Here is a 21,857-nt window from a genome sequence, read left to right as displayed (position 1 = left end):
AAGGAGAGGAAGAAAGGACTCAGGGATTGGGAAGGGAGCAGGGGAAGAATAGGACTCAGGGATTGGGAAGGGAGCAGGGGAAGAATAGAACTCAGGGAATGAGAAGGGAGCAGGGGAAGAATAGGACTCAGGGATTGGGAAGGGAGCTGGGGAAGAATAGAACTCAGGGATTGGGAAAGGAGCAGGAGAAGAATAGGACTCGGATTGGGAAGGGAGCAGGGGAAGAATAGGACTCAGGGATTGGGAAGGGAGCAGAGGAAGAATAGGACTCAGGGATTGGGAAGGGAGCAGGGGAAGAATAGAACTCAGGGAATGAGAAGGGAGCAGGGGAAGAATAGGACTCAGGGATTGGGAAGGGAGCAGGGGAAGAATAGAACTCAGGGAATGAGAAGGGAGCAGGGGAAGAATAGGACTCAGGGATTGGGAAGGGAGCTGGGGAAGAATAGGACTCAGGGATTGGGAAAGGAGCAGGAGAAGAATAGGACTCAGATTGGGAAGGGAGCAGGGGAAGAATAGGACTCAGGGATTGGGAAAGGAGAAGGGGAAGAATAGGACTCAGGGAATGGGAAGGGAGCAGGGGAAGAATAGGACTCAGGGATTGGGGGTGAGCAGGGGAACATAAGAACATAAGAACATAAGAAAATGCCATACTGGGTCAGACCAAGGGTCCATCAAGCCCAGCATCCCATTTCCAACAGTGGCCAATCCAGGCCATAAGAACCTGGCAAGTACCCAAAAACTAAGTCTATTCCATGTAACCATTGCTAATGGCAATGGCTATTCTCTAAGTGAACTTAATAGCAGGTAATGGACTTCTCCTCCAAGAACTTATCCAATCCTTTTTTAAACACAGCTATACTAACTGCACTAACCACATTCTCTGGCAACAAATTCCAGAGTTTAATTGTGCGTTGAGTAAAAAAGAACTTTCTCCGATTAGTTTTAAATGTGCCACATGCTAACTTCATGGAGTGCCCCCTAGTCTTTCTACTATCCGAAAGAGTAAATAACCGATTCACATCTACCCGTTCTAGACCTCTCATGATTTCAAACACCTCTATCATATCCCCCCTCAGTCGTCTCTTCTCCAAGCTGAAAAGTCCTAACCTCTTTAGTCTTTCCTCATAGGGGAGTTGTTCCAGTCCCCTTATCATTTTGGTAGCCCTTCTCTGTACCTTCTCCATCGCAATTATATCTTTTTTGAGATGCGGCGACCAGAATTGTACACAGTATTCAAGGTGCGGTCTCACCATGGAGCGATATAGATGCTTTATGACATTTTCCGTTTTATTCACCATTCCTTTTCTAATAATTCCCAACATTCTGTTTGCTTTTTTGACTGCCGCAGCACACTGCACCGACGATTTCAATTTGTTATCCACTATGACACCTAGATCTCTTTCTTGGGTTGTAGCACCTAATATGGAACCCAACATTGTGTAATTATAGCATGGGTTATTTTTCCCTATATGCATCACCTTGCACTTATCCACATTAAATTTCATCTGCCATTTGGATGCACAATTTTTCAGTCTCACAAGGTCTTCCTGCTATTTATCACAATCTGCTTGTGATTTAACTACTCTGAACAATTTTGTGTCATCTGCAAATTTGATTATCTCACTCGTCGTATTTCTTTCCAGATCATTTATAAATATATTGAACAGTAAGGGTCCCAATACAGATCCCTGAGGCACTCCACTGTCCACTCCCTTCCACTGAGAAAATTGCCCATGTAATCCTACTCTCTGTTTCCTGTCTTTTAGCCAGTTTGCAATCCACGAAAGGACATCGCCACCTATCCCATGACTTTTTACTTTTCCTAGAAGCCTCTCATGAGGAACTTTGTCAAACGCCTTCTGAAAATCCAAGTATACTATATCTACTGGTTCACCTTTATCCACATGTTTATTAACTCCTTCAAAAAAGTGAAGCAGATTTGTGAGGCAAGACTTGCCCTGGGTAAAGCCATGCTGACTTTGTTCCATTAAACCATGTCTTTCTATATGTTCTGTGATTTTGATGTTTAGAACACTTTCCACTATTTTTCCTGGCACTGAAGTCAGGCTAACCGGTCTGTAGTTTCCCGGATCGCCCCTGGAGCCCTTTTTAAATATTGGGGGTACAATGGATGATTTTAATGATAGGTTACAAATTTTTACTAATAGGTCTGAAATTTCATTTTTTAGTTCCTTCAGAACTCTGGGGTGTATACCATCCGGTCCGGGTGATTTACTACTCTTCAGTTTGTCAATCAAGCCTACCACATCTTCTAGGTTCACCGTGATTTGATTCAGTCCATCTGAATCATTACCCATGAAAACCCTCTCCATTACGGGTACCTCCCCAACATCCTCTTCAGTAAACACTGAAGCAAAGAAATCATTTAATCTTTCCGCGATGGCCTTATCTTCTCTAAGTGCCCCTTTAACCCCTTGATCATCTATTGGTCCAACTGACTCCCTCACAGGCTTTCTGCTTCGGATATATTTTAAAAAGTTTTTACTGTGAGTTTTTGCCTCTACAGCCACTTCTTTTCAAATTCTCTCTTAGCCTATCTTATCAATGTCTTACATTTAACTTGCCAATGTTTATGCTTTATCCTATTTTCTTCTGTTGGATCCTTCTTCCAATTTTTGAATGAAGATCTTTTGGCTAAAATAGCTTCTTTCACCTCCCCTTTTAACCATGCCGGTAATCGTTTTGCCTTCTTTCCACCTTTCTTAATGTGTGGAATACATCTGGACTGTGCTTCTAGAATGGTATTTTTTAACAATGACCACGCCTCTTGGACATTTTTTACTTTTGTAGCTGCTCCTTTCAGTTTTTTTCTAACAATTTTTCTCATTTTATCAAAGTTTCCCTTTTGGAAGTTTAGCACGAGAGCCTTGGATTTGCACACTGTTCCTTTTCCAGTCATTAAATCAAATTTGATCATATTATGATCACTATTGCCAAGCGGCCCCACCACCGTTACCTCTCTCACCAAGTCCTGTGCTCCACTGAGAATTAGATCTAAAATTGCTCCCTCTCTCGTCAGTTCCTGAACCAATTGCTCCATAAAGCTATCATTTATTCCATCCAGGAAGAATAGGACTCGGATTGGGAAGGGAGCAGAGGAAGAATAGGACTCAGGGATTGGGGTGAGCAGAGGAAGAATAGGACTCAGGGATTGGGAAGGGAGCAGAGGAAGAATAGGAGGGATTGGAGTGAGCAGGGGAAGAAAGGACTCAGGGATGGGGGTGAGCAGGGGAAGAATAGGACTCAGGGATTGGGAAGGGAGCAGGGGAAGAATAGGACTCAGAGATTAGGAAGGGAGCAGGGGAAGAATAGGACTCAGAGATTAGGAAGGGAGCAGGCGAAGAATAGGACTCAGAGATTAGGAAGGGAGCAGGCGAAGAAAGACTCAGGGATTGGGAAGGGAGCAGGGGAAGAAAGGATTCAGGGAATGGGAAGGGAGCAGGGGAAGAATAGGACTCAGGGATTGGGAAGGGAGCAGGGGAAGAAAGGACTCAGATTGGGGTGAGCAGGGGAAGAAAGGACTCAGAGAATGGGAATGTATGGATGAGACCATGCTGGTCTGATCCAGCATGGTGCCTATTTATTTATTTATTTGTTTGATTTATGTTCTGATTTTCGGCACTTCAGAGCGGATTACATTCAGGTACTTGTAGATGTTGTGTTTGCATGGTCACACCGAGAGCTGAGGATCTCGCCTGTTGCAATGGTCATAGTGCTACGGTTTGACTTTCACATTTCACGTCTTATGTTCTTCCGGCTCTGGCCACCACTGTTTCGCTATCTTGAGATCATCCAGCACTATCACAGCAAGGTGGTTCTCCTGGCCAGTGTACATCAGCTCTACATCCCTACCACGCACACCATGTCCGTTGACTTCTGCACCCTTCTTTTCTCCAGTGAGTACATTTTAGGGGTTCAAGCTCTAATTGGTAGAGTTTGTGTTGCAGATTCTTTAGTATTTTGGTCACTCTTCTCTGAACTGCTTTCATCCTATCATGGCAAAGTTTATTCTGCAGGTCTCTTCACCACTGTAGGGACGTCCTCAGGGTATGACTGCATTTCTTGGCATTGGATTTTAACCAATGTGTGAGTGGAGAAACAATAACACACCAAGAGAAAATCCACGGCAAGAAGGGTGTGCTAGATCAGTCTTAAATCAATCTGCAGACAAAAATACCTTGAGGAAAAGTCAGTTTATTATCATGCAAAAGCTGTGCAGGTAGTCATAAAAGTTTAAGGAGAGATTACAGTCCATTTTCAGGTACAGAATCAGTCCCCCGGATACGGCCGTGTTTTGCAATAGGGTGAATTGGGAGGGACAATTATGTGTATCATTATCTTAAGATCACAAGGATTTTAAAGATAATGATACACATGTAATCTACATGTAATCTTTCAAAAGCGCATGACAGTTACGTGTTGAGATGATCAATTATAGAATCACCCGTGAAGCAGACATTATGTTAAAACATAACCACCTCGGGTGTATTGGATCCATCACTGTGCTACTTTTACATTTGATTTTTTTTTTTGTAATTATGCTTTTATTAATATTAAATTTGTAATATTTTATCACATATGTTTAAATATTTATTCATATATCTCAATATCTATTTATTTCTTTTTCTTTTGTTACCACTCCTTCAAAAAATCTTTTTGTAAAAAAAGTTATTAAAAGTAAGAGGAAAGGGAAACCAATATCATTCTGTAAAGAGGTGACTGAATCAACAAAGGCAAAAGGATCAGCACTGAAAAAGCAGCAAGGAGCATGAAAAGGCGGATAGGGGAGAATTTCTGCTGAAGCTGAAAGAGACGAGGAAAGAATTCAGGATAGCAAAACCTTCCTAGTGGAAGACAGGATCGCCAGAGAGGCAAAACGAGGTGGTAAAACATTTTTCAGATCCATCAGAGACAGGAGGAAGAGCAGAGGTGCTATATTGTAGGGATGTGAATCGTTTTAGGACGATTAAAATTATCGTCCGATAATTTTAATATCGTCTTAAACCGTTATGGAACACAATACAATACAGATTCTAACGATTTATCGTTATAAATCGTTAGAATCGTGAGCCGGCACACTAAAACCCCCTAAAACCCACCCCCGACCCTTTAAATTAAATCCCCCACCCTCCCGAACCCCCCCCAAATAACTTAAATAACCTGCGGGTCCAGCGGCGGTCCGGAACGGCAGCGGTCCGGAACGGGCTCCTGCTCCTGCATCTTGTCGTCTTCGGCCGGCGCCATTTTCCAAAATGGCGCCGGCCGAAGACGACAAGATGCAGGAGCAGGAGCCCGTTCCGGACCGCTGCCGTTCCGGACCGCCGCTGGACCCGCAGGTTATTTAAGTTATTTGGGGGTGGGGGATTTAATTTAAAGGGTCGGGGGTGGGTTTTAGGGGGTTTTAATGTGCCGGTTTTTCGATTTTTTAACGATTTTCACGATTTTTCACGATATTTTACCCCCCCAAACGGCAACAATACGATTCCCTCCCCCTCCCAGCCGAAATCGATCGTTAAGACGATCGAGGACACGATTCACATCCCTACTATATTGTAAGCTTGAAAGGAGACGAGGCTCATAGTATGGAGGAAGAAGAGGAAAAAGCAGAAACGTTAAACAAACCCTCCGTCTCGGTGCTCCCTAGAAACAGCCCTGGGGAAGGAGCATTGCCGATCGGTGAGAGCACACTGCTGGAGTGGGGTAGATACCGCTCCAATTACAGGAGAGAGTGAAACTGAAAGTGCGCAAAGCCATGAAAGTGGATGAGATACAACCCAGGTTACTGAAGGGGCTCAGAGACGTGAGACGAGATTGAAGGACCTACACTCGTATACAGTGCAGGAGAGGTGAGACATGGCTGATATGGTACAGACTTTTATATACCTAAAAGGTGTTAATAGTACACAGGAAGCAAACCTTCTTCAACGGAAAGACAATTGTAGGACAATGGGTTATAAGAGGGTTGAGTTAGGACCAACGTCAGGAAGCTTTTCTTCATGGAAAGGCAGGTGGGTACAGGGGAAGGAATGAGGACAAGGATGGTGGTGGAATTAAAAAGGGCATGAGATAAGCGCAGAGAAAGAAAGGGCAACCTGCACAGAGCGACAAACACCCCAAGAATGAAAACAAAAAACAAAAAAAAACCTTTGAATGGACCACTTGGCCTTTTTGTGCTGACATTGACTATGATAGTATATTGTGAATCACCTGGGACTCACTCAGCTCCTGGAAACATGAACTAAAAAAGGAATTAACTTTCTGATTTACTTCTTCAGTAAACTAATGAAACACTTCACCAAAGTAGTGGATCACAGCAAATTCAGGGAAAGGACCTTCTGGGCCAAAGCCAGTTAAATGTCTACCAAATGGGACAGGACCTTGGAATACTTACCTCTCAATAACCCATAAGAATGTCATTTAAAATTAATAATAAAAAAATGAATCACATTATAATAAAATAATTTTAGTAAAAAAATTACCTGTGGTTGTTTGTGGACACCAACATCCTTGGGACACTGCAAAAGAGAGCAAAAAAATAAAAGTTACTATGCACATGGAGTACCAGTGATTCTGTTCTGGGCAGATAAGCACTTAACTTTCCATACCTAGCACAAGATCCAGGCTACCCTCCTCCCCACCCGCATAGAGTGCCAGTGATAAGCATATAACTTTCCATACCTAGCACAAGATCCAGGCTACCCTCCTCCCCACCCTCATAGAGTGCCAGTGATAAGCAGGTAACTTTCCATACCTAGTGCAAGACTCAGGCTACCCTCCTCCCCACCCTCATAGAGTGCCAGTGATAAGCATGTAACTTTCCATACCTAGCACAAGATCCAGACTACCCTCCTCCCCACCCTCATAGAGTGCCAGTGATAAGCATGTAACTTTCCATACCTAGCACAAGATCCAGGCTACCCTCCTCCCCACCCTCATAGAGTGCCAGTGATAAGCAGGTAACTTTGCATACCTAGTGCAAGACTCAGGCTACCCTCCTCCCCACCCTCATAGAGTGCCAGTGATAAGCATGTAACTTTCCATACCTAGTGCAAGATCCAGGCTACCTTCCTCCCCACCCTCATAGAGTGACAGTGATAAGCATATAACTTTCCATACCTAGTGCAAGACTCAGGCTACCCTCCTCCCCACCCTCATAGAGTGTCAGTGATAAGCATGTAACTTTCCATACCTAGTGCAAGACTCAGGCTACCCTCCTCCCCACCCTCATAGAGTGCCAGTGATAAGCATGTAACTTTCCATACCTAGTGCAAGACCCAGGCTACCCTCCTCCCCACCCTCATAGAGTGCCAGTGATAAGCATGTAACTTTCCATACCTAGTGCAAGACCCAGGCTACCCTCCTCCCCACCCTCATAGAGTGCCAGTGATAAGCATGTAACTTTCCATACCTAGTGCAAGACCCAGGCTACCCTCCTCCCCACCCTCATAGAGTGCCAGTGATAAGCATGTAACTTTCCATACCTAGCGCAAGACCCAGGCTACCCTCCTCCCCACCCTCATAGAGTGCCAGTGATAAGCATGTAACTTTCCATACCTAGTGCAAGACCCAGGCTACCCTCCTCCCCACCCTCATAGAGTGCCAGTGATAAGCATGTAACTTTCCATACCTAGCGCAAGACCCAGGCTACCCTCCTCCCCACCCTCATAGAGTGCCAGTGATAAGCATGTAACTTTCCATACCTAGCGCAAGACCCAGGCTACCCTCCTCCCCACCCTCATAGAGTGCCAGTGATAAGCATGTAACTTTCCATACCTAGCGCAAGACCCAGGCTACCCTCCTCCCCACCCTCATAGAGTGCCAGTGATAAGCATGTAACTTTCCATACCTAGCGCAAGACTCAGGCTACCCTCCTCCCCACCCTCATAGAGTGCCAGTGATAAGCATGTAACTTTCCATACCTAGTGCAAGACTCAGGCTACCCTCCTCCCCACCCTCATAGAGTGCCAGTGATAAGCATGTAAAAATAAAAACGAAAAAGTTGAATGGACCAATTGGCCTTTTTGTGCTGACATTTACTATGATAGTATATTGTGAATCACCTGGTACTCACTCAGCTCCTGGAAACATGAATTAAAAAAAATAAATTACCTGTGGTTGTTTGTGGACACCAACATCCTTGGGTCACTGCAAAAGAGAGCAAAAAAAAAAAAAAAAGTTAATATGCACATGGGGGCGGATTTTAAAAGGAGCGCGAATAGCCTACTTTTGTTTGCGCTCCAGGCGCAAACAAAAGTACGCTGGATTTTAGTAGATACGCGCGGAGCCGCGCGTATCTGCTAAAAACCTGGATCGGCGCGCGCAAGGCTATGGATTTCGTATAGCCAGCGCGCGCCGAGCCGCACAGTCTACCCCCGTTCCCTCCAAGGCCGCTCCGAAATCGGAGTGGCCTCGGAGGGAACTTTCCTTTGCCCTCCCCTCACCTTCCCCTCCCTTCCCCTACCTAACCCACCCGCCTGGCCCTGTCTAAACCCCCCCCCCTTACCTTTGTCGGGGGATTTACGCCTCCCAGAGGGAGGCGTAAATCCCCGCGCGTCAGCAGGCCTCCTGCGCGCCGGGCCGCGACTTGGGGGCGGGTCCGGAGGGCGCGGCCACGCCCCCGGGCCGCCCCGGGCCGTAGCCACACCCCTGGACCCGCCCCCGGAACGCTCCCGACATGCCCCGAAAACGCTGCGCGGTTCGGGCCCGCCCCCTGACACGCCCCCTCCGAAAACCCCGGGACTTACGCGAGTCCCGGGGCTCTGCGCGCTCCGGTAGGCCTATGTAAAATAGGCTTCCCGGCGCGCAGGGCCCTGCTCGCGTAAATCCGCCCGGTTTGGGGCGGATTTACGCGAGCAGGGCTCTTAAAATCCACCCCATGGAGTACCAGTGATTCTGTTCTGGGCAGATAAGCATGTAACTTTCCATTCCTAGCACAAGATCCAGACTACCCTCTTCCCCACCCTCATAGAGTGCCAGTGATAAGCATGTAACTTTCCATACCTAGTGCAAGATCCAAGCTACCCTCCTCCCCACCCTCATAGAGTGCCAGTGATAAGCATGTAACTTTCCATACCTAGTGCAAGATCCAAGCTACCCTCCTCCCCACCCTCATAGAGTGCCAGTGATAAGCAGGTAACTTTCCATACCTAATGCAAGACCCAGGCTACCCTCCTCCCCACCCGCATAGAGTGCCAGTGATAAGCATGTAACTTTCCATACCTAATGCAAGACCCAGGCTACCCTCCTCCCCACCCTCATAGAGTGCCAGTGATAAGCATGTAACTTTCCATACCTAATGCAAGACCCAGGCTACCCTCCTCCCCACCCTCATAGAGTGCCAGTGATAAGCAGGTAACTTTCCATACCTAATGCAAGACCCAGGCTACCCTCCTCCCCACCCTCATAGAGTGCCAGTGATAAGCATGTAACTTTCCATACCTAATGCAAGACCCAGGCTACCCTCCTCCCCACCCTCATAGAGTGCCAGTGATAAGCAGGTAACTTTCCATACCTAATGCAAGACCCATGCTACCCTCCTCCCCACCCTCATAGAGTGCCAGTGATAAGCATGTAACAATCCATACCTAGTGCAAGACCCAGGCTACCCTCCTCCCCACCCTCATAGAGTGCCAGTGATAAGCATGTAACTTTCCATACCTAATGCAAGACCCAGGCTACCCTCCTCCCCACCCTCATAGAGTGCCAGAGATAAGCATGTAACAATCCATACCTAGTGCAAGACTCAGGCTACCCTCCTCCCCACCCTCATAGAGTGCCAGTGATAAGCATGTAACCTTCCATACCTAATGCAAGACCCAGGCTACCCTCCTCCCCACCCTCATAGAGTGCCAGTGATAAGCATGTAACTTTCCATACCTAATGCAAGACCCAGGCTACCCTCCTCCCCACCCTCATAGAATGCCAGTGATAAGCATGTAACTTTCCATACCTAGTGCAAGACCCAGGCTACCCTCCTCCCCACCCTCATAGAGTGCCAGTGATAAGCATATAACTTTCCATACCTAGTGCAAGACCCAGGCTACCCTCCTCCCCACCCTCATAGAGTGCCAGTGATAAGCATATAACTTTCCATACCTAGTGCAAGACCCAGGCTACCCTCCTCCCCACCCTCATAGAGTGCCAGTGATAAGCATGTAACTTTCCATACCTAGTGCAAGATCCAGGCTACCCTCCTCCCCACCCTCATAGAGTGCCAGTGATAAGCATGTAACTTTCCATACCTAGCACAAGATCCAGACTACCCTCCTCCCCACCCTCATAGAGTGCCAGTGATAAGCAGGTAACTTTCCATACCTAGCACAAGACCCAGGCTGCCCTCCTCCCCACCCTCATAGAGTGCCAGTGATAAGCATGTAACTTTCCATACCTTGTGCAAGACCCAGGCTACCCTCCTCCCCACCCATATAGAGTGCCAATAATAAGTACTCGTCTGCTGTTGCTCCCCGAAGCCGCTACCCTGCCACCCACCCTCACATATATTGTTGTATTTGCGGTACAAGTTTATGTTAAAGGGGACTGTGTTGTCGCAGCTTGGAGGGGGCAGGTTGCCGAAGCCAGTAAGGTGCCAGAGTGGTCTTGTATGGTATGACGACCTGATAGGTGTCAGGTCCCAAAGGCGAGCAGAACAATTGGGTGCAGTTGTCCTGTGGGAGGCTCCTTGCTGGCCGGTGGCGGGCGCTGGTTTATCGACCCCTTGCTGGGACGTGGAAGGGGAAGCATATGAATTATGCTATTGGTACAAGACCCGTTATGTTTATGACCCTGAATACTATAACATGAAATCTCTATCTGAACAAAAAATGACCTGTTATATCGATGTCTAATTTGTATAATACTGAGTGTACCTTCATACGATGCTGTGCTCAATGGTTCAGCTATCGTGACTGTAAGCCTAAGAGAAGGGCTTATAAATCATTAGGTACCTCAGATGAATGCTCTTAGAAAATGTCCACTCCGATTATAAAGGTGCCATTGTGGTCACTTATCTTATATTCAATCGTCAATCTTTCACAGCCGACATCCAGACGTTTCGGAGGCTGGCTCCTTCATCAGGGGCTGATTTTTTCAAGAGAGACTCGTGGAATGTAGATTGTGATGTGATGGCAGCTGTTATTCATCAAAACATGGACTGTGCTGCTATGATTGCGGTTCATGAAGCTCCGTATTTGTTGACCGGCTGCTCCTGCGGCACAGTCCACGTTTTGATGAATAACAGCTGCCATCACATCACAATCTACATTCCACGAGTCTCTCTTGAAAAAATCAGCCCCTGATGAAGGAGCCAGCCTCCGAAACGTCTGGATGTCGGCTGTGAAAGATTGACGATTGAATATAAGATAAGTGACCACAATGGCACCTTTATAATCGGAGTGGACATTTTCTAAGAGCATTCATCTGAGGTACCTAATGATTTATAAGCCCTTCTCTTAGGCTTACAGTCACGATAGCTGAACCATTGAGCAGCATCGTATGAAGGTACACTCAGTATTATACAAATTAGACATCGATATAACAGGTCATTTTTTGTTCACATTGGTACAAGACCGGCAGGCCTGGACATTTGTGCCTTGCTGGGGCGTGGCTGGTACATTATGGGGATTAGTTATGTAAGGATTTACTTGAGCTCGGGCACCTGGAGTTATTGTTAATGAAGTTTCAGCCTGTTTGATCCCAAATAGGAGTCTGTGTTTTATTGTGGATGTAAGAGGTCGGGTGAAGGGAGAAGAGTGAGTCCTGGCTACCCATATTATTATTAACCCCTTCAAAAAGTGAAGCAGATTGGTGAGGCAAGACTTCTCTTGGGTAAATCTATGCTGGCTGTGCCCCACTAACTCATGTCTTTCTATACTTTCTGTAATTTTATGTTTTAGAATAGTTTCTACCATTTTTCCTAGCACTGACATCAAGCTCACTGATCTATAGTTCCCAGATCGCTCCTGGAGCCCTTTTTAAAGATTGGTGTTACACTGGCCATCTTTGAATCATCAGGTACAATAGACAATTTTAATGAAAAATTACAAACTACTAGTAATAGGTTTCTAATTTAATTTTTTTGTTCTGTCAGAACTTTGGGGTATATACCATCTGGTCCAGGTGATTTGCTACTCTTTATTTTGTCAGCTTTCTCCATTATATCTTCTGGATTCACCATGATTTGTTTCAGTTCCTCCAAATCATCACTATTAAATGCAATTTCCTTCACAGGTATCTCCCAAACATCCTTCTCAGTAGGCACCAAAACAAAGAATTAATTTAATCTTTCCACTATTGACCTGTCTTCCCTAAGTGCCCCTTTAACCCCTCAGTCATCTAACGGTCAAACCAAATTCCTCATTGACTTCCTGCTTTGATGTATTTGAAAACGTTTTTATTATGACCTGTGCCTGCCACACACTGAGAAGTGCCAGAAGCCACAAGGGATTGTCTCCTACACCTACTAGCAATCAAGGAGTAGCAGGTGCCACAAAGAGCTTTCTCCTGTGCTTGCCACCTGCTGAATAGTGCCAAGTTCAACAAAAACTATCTACTTTCCACTGCCAGAAACACCTCTCCTTCACATTAAAATAACAGGAAATAAACTTTCATGAAAAATAAATATCCACACTCTAAATACATAATACAATGTCTTTAATGATTTCTTGAAGAAAGTTCCTTTATAGAAGTAAAACATTGAACAATTGGTAATAACATTCATTTTTTAAGCCAGACACAAAGGGGTTGAATTAGTGCAAGTCCTAAACTTGGGAGCAGCAGCACCAATCATCAAGGCTGAATCCGAAACCTGCAATGTATAAATGTTTATTGTTTTAAGGGTAAAAATGTGCCCCCTGTTTGTTTACCCAAGCTTCCATCTCCAAGCTTTTAGCTGTGAATGCCTGGGAGGTAAACCAGTAACGGCCTGCGTGGGCTTCACTGATGCTCTGGCTGAATTCTCTGGGTCTTGGCTATTTAAGAGTTAATTCCTGGTGACTTTCTAAGAAGTATGCACTGCAGAAGTTTTTGCTGATCTCATCCCTTCCAGGGAAGGTCAAGTTAGAGGCATTGACTAATGAATTGTTCCCTGAACAAACGAGCTTTGTTCACCTGGGAGTGAGCGAGCTGGAAATACACATTCAATATTGAAGTTTCACGTTCCCTAAGAATAATCACAGTTACAGTTAATGGGTTGGTTCATAGTATGTGAAAGGCAGATTTATTGCATGCATAGATCTATTATAAACACAGTGCCAAGCTAAATAATCATCCAACTGATTGAAAGAATAGAATTAGAGACTGGGAAATATCACTAATTTGTTCTTGGCTTGCTACATACAACCGGTTTCCAGAATTGTCACGTGGAATGAATGCCGCAAACATATTTGTGTGAAATAAAGGATAATCTGTAATACCAGTGTAAGCTACAATCCAAAAAACGCCACTAATTTGATACGGCAATAAATCATATAAAGCAACAAAGCATGCGATCAGGAGCCTGCAGGCTGTCTTCTGGTATCATAGCTCGTGCATATAACCCAAAAGCAAGGCTAAGGCAAGTCTGTGGTCTCACCATATACCCATATCGCATTCATAAGAACATAAGAACATGCCATACTGGGTCAGACCAAGGGTCCATCAAGCCCAGCATCCTGTTTCCAACAGTGGCCAATCCAGGCCATAAGAACCTGCCAAGTACCCAAAAACTAAGTCTATTCCATGTAACCATTGCTAATGGCAGTGGCTATTCTCTAAGTGAACTTAATAGCAGGTAATGGACTTCTCCTCCAATAACTTATCCAATCCTTTTTTAAACACAGCTATACTAACTGCACTAACCACATCCTCTGGCAACAAATTCCAGAGTTTAATTGTGCGTTGAGTAAAAAAGAACTTTCTTCGATTAGTTTTAAATGTGCCACATGCTAACTTCATGGAGTGCCCCCTAGTCTTTCTATTATCCGAAAGAGAAAATAACCGATTCACATCTACCTGTTCTAGACCTCTCATGATTTTAAACACCTCTATCATATCCCCCCTCAGCCGTCTCTTCTCCAAGCTGAGCAGCCCTAACCTCTTTAGTCTTTCCTCATAGGGTACCTGTTCCATTCCCCTTATCATTTTGGTAGCCCTTCTCTGCACCTTCTCCATCGCAATGATATCTTTTTTGAGATGCGGCAACCAGAATTGTACACAGTATTCAAGGTGCGGTCTCACCATGGAGCGATATAGATGCATTATGACATTTTCCGTTTTATTCACCATTCCCTTTCTAATAATTCCTAACATTCTGTTTGCTTTTTTGACTGTCGCAGCACACTGAACCGACGATTTCAATGTGTTATCCACAATGATGCCTAGATCTCTTTCTTGGGTTGTAGTTCCTAATATGGAACCTAACATTGTGTAATTATAGCACGGGTTATTTTTCCCTATATGCATCACCTTGCACTTATCCACATTAAATTTCATCTGCCATTTGGATGCCCAGTTTTCCAGTCTCACAAGGTCTTCCTGCAATTTATCACAATCTGCTTGTGATTTAACTACTCTGAACAATTTTGTATCATCTGCAAATTTGATAACCTCACTTTTCGTATTCCTTTCCAGATCATTTATAAATATATTGAAAAGTAAGGGTCCCAATACAGATCCCTGAGGCACTCCACTGTTTACCTTTTTCCAGTGAGAAAATTGACCATTTAATCCTACTCTCTGTTTCCTGTCTTTTATTTATTTTATTTTATCTATTTATTTTTTAATTTTTCTATACCGAAGTTCCTGTATGAATACAGATCACACCGGTTTACATGATAACAACAAAATTCACTTAGGAGCGTTACATATAACATATAACAAAGAACAAAGAACAACATAACAAAGAAGGCATTAAAAAAAATATGATTTTGCAATCCATGAAAGGACATCGCCTCCAATCCCATGACTTTTTAGTTTTCTTAGAAGCCTCTCATGAGGAACTTTGTCCAATAGGTATTTCCACGGATTTATTTTTTTATAAAACACTGTCTCCTATACACATTGCCTTGAATGCGATACTGATGTATGATCAGACCACAGACTTGCCTTAGACGAGCTTCAGACTTATATGCATGAACTATGATAACAGAAGACAGCCTAGAGGTTCCTGATCCCGTGCTTTGTTGTTTTAATCCATAATATCTCCATAAATTAAATATGTAAAAAAAAAATCATTTCACATAAAGAACAATGTGAGGAAATACACTCTCTCGTATACAGTACCACACATTCCCATCCTCCCCTCCCTCACTGTCACCATACCACACACAGCACAATGTGAGGAAATACATTCTCTCCTATACAGTACCACACATTCCCCATCCTCCCCTCCCTCACTGTCACCATACCACACACACCACAATGTGAGGAAATACATTCTCTCCTATACAGTACCACACATTCCCCCCTCCTCCCCTCCCTCACTGTCACCATACCACACACAGCACAATGGGAGAAAATACATTCTCTCCTATACAGTACCACACATTCCCCCCTCCTCCCCTCCCTCACTGTCACCATACCACACACAGCACAATGGGAGAAAATACATTCTCTCGTATACAGTACCACACATTCCTCATCCTCCCCTCCCTCACTGTCACCATACCACACACAGTACAGTGTGAGGAAATACATTCTCTCCTATATAATACCACACATTCCCCATCCTCCCCTCCCTCACTGTCACCATACCACTTACAGCACAATGTGAGGAAATACATTCTCTCCTATACAGTACCACACATTCCCCTCCCTCACTGTCACCATACCACACACATCACAATGTGAGAAAATACACTCTTTCCTATGCAGTACCACACAATGTGAGGAAATACATTCTCTCCTATACAGTACCACACATTCCCCATCCTCCCCTCCCTCACTGTCACCATACCACACACAGCACAATGTGAGGAAATACATTCTCTCCTATACAGTACCACACATTCCCCATCCTCCCCTCCCTCACTGTCACCATACCACACACAGCACAATGTGAGGAAATACATTCTCTCCTATACAGTACCACACATTCCCCCCTCCTCCCCTCCCTCACTGTCACCATACCACACACAGCACAATGGGAGAAAATACATTCTCTCCTATACAGTACCACACATTCCTCATCCTCCCCTCCCTCACTGTCACCATACCACACACAGTACAGTGTGAGGAAATACATTCTCTCCTATATAATACCACACATTCCCCATCCTCCCCTCCCTCACTGTCACCATACCACTTACAGCACAATGTGAGGAAATACATTCTCTCCTATACAGTACCACACATTCCCCTCCCTCACTGTCACCATACCACACACATCACAATGTGAGAAAATACACTCTTTCCTATGCAGTACCACACAATGTGAGGAAATACATTCTCTCCTATACAGTACCACACATTTCCCCTCCTCCCCTCCCTCACTGTCACCGTACCACACACAGCACAATGGAGGAAATACATTCTCTCCTATACAGTACCACACATTCCCCCCTCCTCCCCTCCCTCACTGTCACCATACCACACACAGCACAATGTGAGGAAATACATTCTCTCCTATACAGTACCACACATTCCCCCTCCTCCTCTCTCTCACTGTCACCATACCACATGCAGCACAATGTGAGGAAATGCACTCTCTCCTGTACAGTTTTAACACACCTTCATCTGTCATGTAAGTATCTCCTCTTTGTTTTTAGTAAGCAACCAAGTCCTTCACGTTCATGTTCTTAATTCTTTTTCCTTACATACGAACATAAGAACATGCCATACTGGGTCAGACCAAGGGTCCATCAAGCCCAACATCCTGTTTCCAACAGTGGCCAATCCAGGCTACAAGAACCTGGCAAGTACCCAAACACTAAGAAGATCCCATGCCTCTGATGGTACGAATTCAGATTATCTACCCCTCAGTAGCTAGTTCCACACTTATTATTATGAGTACAAACGGTAAGTGTGCCCTCTGGTTTCTCCTTGTCTGAATCATAACCTCAAAAGGCTTGGCACGCTGTGCTGTAATTTATTTTATTTTATACTATTTGCTCCCCATAGCCTCCTTTTGGAATGACATAATCTTAATTACTTTCTTTTTTGGGTATGTACTAAATTTTCCTCTGCTTTTTGCCAGTTTTTGATGGTCTACATTATATAGATACATTTATTGCTTTAATCATTTACATCAACTCCTCATCACGAGTATGCTGCTCCTCCCGATGCAGTCCATGCAAACATGATTCCGCGTCGGGGGACCTGTTCAGTAAATTCTGCCATGTACATATGTTGAAGGCATTTATTGCTTATTTAAAACATTCTCTTTGTGGCTGTTGTACCATCTATATATCTGATTACAACACACCCTTCTTTTTGCCATTTAGTCTAGTGTGTTTGCTCATCGTTCCACATTTTTTGTGCGACCCTATAGACTAAGCAGTTTAATGAAGACTTTCTTGCAGTAAATATAGGAAATTCTCTTCCGCTTTCTGCTTCTGGTCCTCTCTGCAGAAAAAGACCACTTGATTTTCCCAGTCCAACCATTTCTACCTGTCTACTCTGCTTCTCTCTCTCCTTCTTTCCTCACTGTCCCTTGAATGATTGAATTCCACCACTCTCAAATTTCCTTTCTGGCACTTATTAATTGCCTGTCCTGAGCTCAGAGTGATGAGCATCAGACTTGCAAAAATCATAACACAAACCATCTACAATAAAAGAGATAAAATAAAGACAGCAAAAAGCATACCATACCCAATAAAATGCAAAATGAAATAACCCACAAAACTATACAATGAAAGGTCTCTCCAACCTGCGCAGTATAGAAATGTCCTCATTCCATAATCTGACAGAAAACATTCAGAAGTTAAAGTTAAGGCTAGGCCGAGTGAGAAAGATGTCCACCACCCTTTGCATGAAAAAGTGGTTTCTCACATCTTATTCTGTTTATTGGAAATCTGCTGCATGTTGAGGATTTGAAACAAGACAACACCTTTTGAATACTGTACAATATGACAATATATTTCCTGCAGATTCTTAATGGACATGCAGGGATTAATTGTAGCAGCAAAGATAAGCTGATGGTATCAGCCTCAGCTGGGTGCATTCTCCGGCAAGTCATGCCCACAGATTTTATATTACTGGTGCCTTGTGTGGCAAAGAGAGGAGAGAGTGCGTATGACTGCGTAGCAGACAAATCCTCAGAGGGACAGCTGTGTTAGTCTGGTGTAGGAAAAAATGACAGGAGTCAGGTGGCACCAGTTTATTGAAGAATACAGTAAATGTAATCATGCATGAGATGGACAGAAAGGGATCCTTACTGACAGAGGAGAGAGAGAAGCACAGTAGGCAGGTAGCAATGGTTGGACTGGGAATATCAAGTGGTCTTTTTCTGCTGACATCTTCTATGTTTCCCAGGTAAAGTAATGATGGCAGAAAAAGACCAAGTGGTCCATCTAGTCTACAAAGCAATTTGCTTATGATAATTAACGGCCGCTCCATGCAGGTTTCCCCCATGCTTTCTGACGTGAGCACAAGATTTCCCTATCCTTACTGCAAGAAATTACGTCTTCATTCAGCAACGCTCTCTGTAACTGCATCCATCAGTGCTGTGACCGACAGGCAAAGCAAAGGAGCTGCCCTTATTACAGCAAAACCTTTGCATTTATCTTGGTAACTCTGACTAACAACTAAGCACAGAGCTCACCTAATCTAGGCGTCCACATGTTGGGTTATAGTAAAGACACAACAATTTCCTGATACATTTAGGCATTACCTGTCCCTTGCAGAAGTCCAGCAAACAGAAGCAGCCACACGAAGCTGCCTGTGGCTCCCATGTCAACAAGAGCCCAAGTGACGCTCTGGGCAGGACCTTCCCAATTTATTATCTGCACACAGGGTGTGGCCCTTCCTCACATCAGGAAGTGTTACAGGGTGTGTGAGGTAACATTCAGGTCTTTAAACCCTCTGCCAAGCTTCAGTGACAGCCAAGGACATTTCAGCATGATTTTATTTGTACTTACAAAGATCTTTTATTAATCAGAGTCTAACAAAGGAATGAAAGCTGCTATCTCTGTAAAGTCCATCTCAGTGGCAGACCACTTATCACAAACCCCTCTGCTCCTCCACATCGCTAATACTGGCACTCAGAGGGTTAATGCAAAGACTCGGGAACTCTCACAACTCTTCTGCATAGAATAATTTTATTTTATATTTCATATTCCACTTTTCAGCACTTCAAAACAGATTATTTTCATGTATTTTTCTGTCCCTAGAGGCTCACAATCAAAGTTTATACCTGAGGAAATGCAGGTGATGTGATTCACTCAAGGTCACAAAAAGCAGAAGTGGGTTTTGAAGTTTGGTTGGTAGCCGGCAGCTCTAACCACAATACTATTCCTCAACTCCATGGAGCGGCAGTTTCTGCCCTTAACAGAAACATGGGGGTAACCTGCACGGAGCGGCAGTTACTACCCTTAACAGAAACATGGGGGTAACCTGCACGGAGCGGCAGTTACTACCCTTAACAGAAACATGGAGGTAACCTGCATGGAGCAGCAGTTACTGCCCTTAACAGAAACATGGGGGTAACCTGCACGGAGCGGCAGTTACCATCCTTAACAGAAACATGGGGTAACCTGCACAGAGCGGCAGTTACTGCCCTTAACAGAAACATGGGGGTGACCTGCACGGAGCGGCAGTTACTACCCTTAACAGAAACATGGGGTAACCTGCACAGAGCGGCAGTTACTGCCCTTAACAGAAACATGGGGGTGACCTGCACGGAGCGGCAGTTACTACCCTTAACAGAAACATGGGGTAACCTGCACGGAGCGGCAGTTACTGCCCTTAACAGAAACATGGAGGTAACCTGCACGGAGCGGCAGTTACTACCCTTAACAGAAACATGGGGGTGACCTGCACGGAGCGGCAGATACTACCCTTAACAGAAACATGGGGGTGACCTGCACGGAGAGGCAATTACTACCCTTAACAGAAACATGGGGGTGACCTGCACGGAGCGGCAGTTACTACCCTTAACAGAAACATGGGGGTGACCTGCACGGAGCGGCAGTTACTACCCTTAACAGAAACATGGAGGTGACCTGCACGGAGCGGCAGTTACTACCCTTAACAGAAACATGGGGGTGACCTGCACGGAGCGGCAGTTACTACCCTTAACAGAAACATGGGGGTGACCTGCACGGAGCGGCAGTTACTACCCTTAACAGAAACATGGGGATAACCTGCACAGAGCGGCAGTTACTGCCCTTAACAGAAACATGGGGTAACCTGCACAGAACGGCAGTTACTACCCTTAACAGAAACATGGGGGTGACCTGCACGGAGCGGCAGTTACTTCCCTTAACAGAAACATGAGGGTAACCTGCACGGAGCGGCAGTTACTACCCTTAACAGAAACATGGAGGTAACCTGCACTGAGCGGCAGTTACTACACTTAACAGAAACATGGGGGTAACCTGCACGGAGCGGCAGTTACTACCCTTAATAGAAACATGGGGATAACCTGCATGGAGCGGCAGTTATTACCTTTAACAGAAACATGGGGGTAACCTGCACAGAGCGGCAGTTACCGCCCTTAACAGAAACATGGGGGTAACCTGCACAGAGCGGCAGTTACCGCCCTTAACAGAAACATGGGAGTAACCTGCATGAAGCGGCAGTTACTACACATAGCATGGAGGTAACCTGCACTGAGCGGCAGTTACTACCCTTAACAGAAACATGGGGATAACCTGCACGGAGCGGCAGTTACTACCCTTAACAGCAACATGGGGGTAACCTGCACGGAGCGGCAGTTACTACACTTAAGATGGGAGTAATCTGCACGGAGCAGTAGTTACTACACTTATGCAAGTATATACTGTATGTTATGTTTATAACATATTGAAAATTCACCTTTTAGTTGTTCATCCTAAACAATCAGATTTTTGAAGGGGATTCAGTACAGAGTTTGAATTGACTTCCCTCAAACGAGAGTAGGCTACATCTTGGCAAAGAAAAGAAGTCCTTGTTGTCTTTCTGCATTTGAGTTCAGCCTTTGCCACCATTGATTGGTATCCAGTGTAGGCCCCGTAAGCTGGTTTAGCTGATTCCTCAGTAACAGAAGTCATCAAGTTGACCGGCACTGTAAGTCTTCAATGGTTCGGCTCTTAACCCGTTCTCTTCCACAGGGCTCAGTTTTCCTCCCCACATTTTTATAGAGAAAGGATAATTTAAAATTTCGTTACGCATGTAAATGTAAGATACTATTGTAGCAATTTTAAGAAGCCACTTACCTGGGAAAACGTCATTTACATATGGAAGTCCAGTTTTAAATGTGTAAATGCTTTCTAAAATTCCCCTCTTAGGTCTTAAGCTGCTCCCTGTGATCAGTTTTTCCCATCAAATTTCTAATCTTGTTCGCCGTTATTAATTCCTGAGTTTTATTTGACAACATCGACCATTTTTAGATTTGCAAGATTTGAAAACACTGACTCACTTGTATTACTTCCATACCTTGTATCATGTTTTATCTTCTACATTGTGCGTGTAAAAATAGCACCATGCACGAGTATGTGCTGCTTCTAAAACCTCAGCGTACACATGGAAATTGTAGTCCCAGAGTAAATGAACTTGAATAAAGAGGCGAGCCAGGAGCAGTCCAGGGAGGAGTCAACATTTACAGAAATAAGTTGCTATTTTATGAGCAATTTGGCAGCTTACTGGTACATATTTAGTACTGCTCAATATCCCTTTAAAATTCAAAGTATAAATATGCGGGTATATCATTTGTGCATACTTATCTG

General features: G+C 44.6%; 1 protein-coding gene across 1 annotated transcript in view; it reads right to left on the bottom strand.

Annotated features, from left to right (window-relative positions):
* DMBT1 (deleted in malignant brain tumors 1) overlaps positions 1 to 21,857 on the bottom strand; it is a 306,433-nt gene that overhangs the window by 261,293 nt on the left and 23,283 nt on the right. The window contains exons 2-3 of the mRNA XM_029610571.1: positions 8,131 to 8,166; positions 6,501 to 6,536 (exon numbers count right to left, since the gene is read on the bottom strand). Coding sequence (XP_029466431.1) covers positions 6,501 to 6,536; positions 8,131 to 8,166 — 72 coding nt within the window. The remainder of the gene's footprint in view (positions 1 to 6,500; positions 6,537 to 8,130; positions 8,167 to 21,857) is intronic.

Source organism: Rhinatrema bivittatum, chromosome 7 (assembly GCF_901001135.1).
Source record: "Rhinatrema bivittatum chromosome 7, aRhiBiv1.1, whole genome shotgun sequence".
Classification (NCBI taxonomy): domain Eukaryota; kingdom Metazoa; phylum Chordata; class Amphibia; order Gymnophiona; family Rhinatrematidae; genus Rhinatrema; species Rhinatrema bivittatum.
This window is presented reverse-complemented; position numbering and strand designations above follow the sequence as displayed.